This window comes from Austrofundulus limnaeus, unplaced genomic scaffold (genome assembly GCF_001266775.1).
Source record: "Austrofundulus limnaeus strain Quisiro unplaced genomic scaffold, Austrofundulus_limnaeus-1.0 Scaffold15, whole genome shotgun sequence".
In the NCBI taxonomy this organism is placed as follows: Eukaryota; Metazoa; Chordata; class Actinopteri; order Cyprinodontiformes; family Rivulidae; genus Austrofundulus; species Austrofundulus limnaeus.
The window spans coordinates 3,200,333-3,205,038 of record NW_013952417.1 but is presented as its reverse complement, the minus strand read 5'-3'; the positions used below and the strand labels follow the sequence as shown (position 1 = coordinate 3,205,038).

Here is a 4,706-nt window from a genome sequence, read left to right as displayed (position 1 = left end):
ACCCTGAAAAGGAAGAAGCGTGTACAGAAAATGGATGGATGGATGGATGGATGGAACTAGCCTAACAGTCCTGTTTTTGGGTTGTGAGAGGAAACCGTGGTACCCGGAGAAAACCCACACATGCATGAAGAGAACATGCTAACTCTACTCAGAAAGGTCTGGGGTTGGAATTCGATCTGGCAACCTTCTTGCTGAGAGGCGACAGCTCTTCCAACTGAGCCACCGTGCTGTCCAATAATATAGTTTACGCTGAATCAACTTTGATAAAAAGGAAGAAATTCAGATACTTCATCAAAACACCCCAGGTTTACACATTTTTGGAGCTGCGATAAAAGTCACTGCAAAGGCATAATGTTAAATTGGTCATCTTAAATATTTTACTGTTGTTTCAAATACAACGTACAGATTTTGGAAAATCAAAAATTTCACCAACAATCCTAACAACACCACGTAACTTGGGCTGTGTTTACTGACCTATCATGCTGCTTGTGTACATGAAATTTACATTATCATTACATTAACATCACTTGATGAATGGAAATATCAGATGAAAGAAAGTAATGTAATTCATAAAGTGTGACAGGAAAAGCAGAACATAGCAAAAGCAAAATAATAATCCCAGTTTATATCATCGTAGTACTTCTCATTTTTTTGATATATCTGCAACACGTGTCACCGTACCTGTTAGTAACAGATTTTCACTAAGAATAAAGCAAAACAATGTGAGGATTACATTACAAATATCATTCCTGTCAACCACTTTAATCCCAAATCAACTTGACAATAAAACTCTAATCTACACAGGTTGTACTGCATTTTTACTCCCGGCATAAATGGCGTGTCAGAACAACGTGCTTGTAAAATTTGTGCAAGTTTAAACACATTAGCTCTTAGGCTGGTTTCAAATGTGGGATTTAGATCAGGAAAATGAAAACAAAACAAAAAAATAAACGTAGAGCAAATTATGGTTTTGGTTTGGTTTCTGTTTAAACTTTTAAAGCATTACAGATTAGGTTTTACAGTATAAGATTAAAAACACTGAGCTGGAAGTTTATATTAACTGGAGATAACTGGATTATAAAACTGGTCATTTATAAACAAAAAAGATTATTTTGAAAAAAGAAAAAAAGCACAAATTTTGAATTTAAAGCCTAGCATAGAATTATAGTTATAGTTGTTTTAGTCAAACCTTGCCATGGATATTATGTGGGATTGTCTACAACAGTGCAGGATCTCACAAGATATAGTAGTATTTGAATGTGTTAATATATAATAAAAGTATAAGTATATAAGTATAATATATAAGGATGAATCTCAGCTACTACCATACCAAATTTTAGCTAAATATCTGTAAATGTGACATGGTTAAAGTCCTTTTTGTGTTGGTTAAGAATGATTAGCTGTTAAATTTTGAACTGAATTGACTTTAAAAAGTTGATCCGTTGTGAATGTTATTCTATTATTTACATTTAGAAGGTTTACCTAAACATGTTTAGAGGTTATTTTGCTAACAGACAAACTGGGCTGGCTCCACACACACTGTAAGCTACAACCACACTGATTTTGGCTACAAACAGCCCAGCTTTTAGCTACAACCACACCAACCTTTAGCTATAACCACACCGATATTAGGCTACAACCACACAGATTTTAAGCTACAACAACACCAGCTTTTAGCTACAACCACACCGATATTAGGCTACAACCACACCGACTTTAGGCGACAACCACACCAATATTTAGTTACAACCACACAGATTTTAGCTACAACCAATATTTAGCTACAACCACACAGACTTTAGCTACAACCACACCAATATTTAGCTACAAACAAACTAGCTTTTCGCTACAACCACACCAATATTTAGCTACAACCACACCAACTTCAATATACAACCACACAAAACTTTAGCTATAACCCTACCAATTTTAACTACAATTATGACAACCAGACCAACTTTTAGCTAAAACCACACCAACATATTGCTACAACTACATACACTTTTAGCTACAATCACATAAACATTTTGCTAGAACCAACAACAATCACACAAACATTTAGCTACAATCACACTGACCTTAACTTCAATAACACTAAYGTTTAGTACACCATCTCCAAAATTTTTGTAGCAGTTTGTTTTTTTTTTTGTTCCAAATGTTAATTTATTGTACATCTTCCATAATATAGTCAATGGTTTCCTTCTGAGTGTTCCACTGAAATTTGCCCTCCATGTTTGATGTTTACTATCTAATATGGACAACTTGTTGAGTATTTTCTCTTCCTTAAACTGGTTGCATTTCTTGTTGGCGTTTCAGCCTGAATTTACTGTTAAAAAGAATCCACTGAACAATCACAGAAACCAGGACATGAGACCTGCAGAGCCCAGACTATGGTTTCCACAGCCAACTAACTGCCAGCAAAGCTCCTGTGAGTACAATCTGAGCTATGTGGTGTTATTGATTCTGGTGGAGGTTTGGCAAGAAAAACAGCTGCAATGCAGTCAAATAAAAGCAAAACACACACACTGTCCACTGCTTTCACTGTTTCACTTCTCCTGAACTGAACCACTTTATCTCTCTTCTGCTAATTGTTTGCATCTAAGTACCAACAGTTTTTAAATCACACACACACAACAAAAACCAACAGGGATTTGAGCGTATCCGTAACAGGAAGAAGGGGCAGAAACCAAATGTCTTTCCTGCTTAGATCAGCAGGGGTTGGAAGGGGGGGAGAAGAAAACCTTTTTAACCATCTCCTGCCATGGCTCAGATGAACTTAATTAAAAACACTCACACTAAATCATGTTTCCATTAAATGAAGGTTTTTAAGGCAGCAGTACGCAGGTTCTTATTGACCTAACTAGTTTGACATAAAGCTGGGAACATTTAGATTCATTAATAATTAGAGGGCTGAGATCTAACAGCAGRTTTTAGAACTTTATAAATAAAAAAAAAACACAGCATTTCCATGGATTCTGATGTTGCAATGTWTTTCATTGGTTTGTTTTCAACATTCCACTTATTCTGACTCACTCTTCAGCAAACAGAGCTCCTGTTTTACCACAAGAAGTGTACTTACTGAGCTGAAATTTATCTATCTGTGAAGTCAGACAGCTCCAAATTAAGTAAACGGTTACGCTGGTTCATAAAGTACACATAACCTAAGTTTTTGTTTTTAACTTTTACAGCAGCTGTTAACAGAGTCAATGAAAGTAATGTGAAGGTTTTCAACAAGTAATACAAGTTGTCAACACCACAGCAGCGACCGTTACATAAACGAAGCTCGTTAGCTCAGGATGCTAAATAAAGCTAGCTGCTGCTGCTAACGGTAAACGACTAAAAAWATAAAAAAGTTTTGCAAACCTGACTGGCTTTATAAAATTGTTTCTTCAAACCCGCTACAGACATCTTGAACCCCCGTTGCTGTCCTCGGCTTCCAACTGAGATGTAAAAAGGGTCACGATATATTCCAAAAGTTAACAATTCAGTTTGTCTTAAAAAAAAAAAAAAGATGGGCCAGTGCAAGGGGAAAAAAAAGGGACTGGGAGAAATCATAGGTCTGCACAGCCGTCACTCCAAGTCGGGACACGCCAGCTGACCACGTCCACGTCGAAAGTAATTTTTACAACTGTCTCAACAAATAATAAAAAAAAAAAGGTCCAAGCAAACCCAAATAATGACTGTAACCTGAACTCTAAATGCATCTATACACATTTATAATTCTGCAACAACCACAAGGAGGAAAAAAAAAAATCCGAGTTTTCGTGAAGGAGGCACAATTTGGTGCACATTACCCCCTGCTGGAGACATCAGGGTAGTGCAAAGGTTGTGCTGCATTCAAGGACAGCTAAAATCGTCGAACTTCTTAAATTTGTGATTTTAAATTTTCGTAGTTTAAAATTATTGTTTGTTTTTGTTTTAATTTTGCTTCCCCCCTCAAATATGGAGATAGTTCAAGTTTAAGTTGTTGTTTGTTTAAAGTTGTTTTTTTAGTAAGGTGCAAACAAGATTTTTTTTTGTTTTTCTTTCTGTACCCTTTTCATTCAGTAATTGCTTTACAGGCTGGCTACTTTGTTTTTTTACTGGACACTTTGTTCACATTCTTAACTCTTTCGGTTTACATTGTGCCCATGAGGATAGGAACCTTGGGGGTGGATCTAGATTCAGATCTGAGCTTCACAAAACATTTTAATAAAACTGAGTTTTGTCAAATTAGGAACATTGCCAAATAAGATCAATGATGTCTTTAATGGATGCTAAAACCATCATTCCCACTTTTTTTCTCTTGATTACTGCAATTCTCTGTTTGCTGGTCTGCCTAAAAAGATTCTTAAACATCTCCAATTAGTACAAAATACAGCAGCTAGAGTCCTCAGTGGAACCCAGAAATCTGATCATGTCACTCTTGTTCTTGCTTCTTCAATTTAGTTCAATTCAAAAATACTTCATTGATCTCAGAAGAAAATTAGGTGTTGCTGTAACTCATTTAACTAAAAACTTATTGTAGATGCTGATGGCTGTGGGCAGGAAAGATCTTCTGTAGCGGTCTGTATTACAGCGAAGTTGAAGAAGCCTCCGACTGAAGACACTTTGTCTTTCTATGACAGTCTGATGAAGAGGATGGTCAGGGTTGTCCACAATGTTGTAAAGAACCCTGCTTTATGAGATTAATACCAGCTTAATCTCATAAAAGCATGTTCCACAAG

The 4,706-nt window shown here is 36.2% G+C and overlaps 1 protein-coding gene across 1 annotated transcript in view; it reads right to left on the bottom strand.

The window, feature by feature from the left end:
• sh3gl1b (SH3-domain GRB2-like 1b) overlaps window positions 1–3,741 on the bottom strand; it is a 21,012-nt gene extending 17,271 nt beyond the window's left edge. The window contains exon 1 of the mRNA XM_014002900.1: window positions 3,364–3,741. Coding sequence (XP_013858354.1) covers window positions 3,364–3,555 — 192 coding nt within the window. The 5' untranslated portion in view covers window positions 3,556–3,741. The remainder of the gene's footprint in view (window positions 1–3,363) is intronic.
• Between the last annotated feature and the right edge of the window lie 965 nt (window positions 3,742–4,706).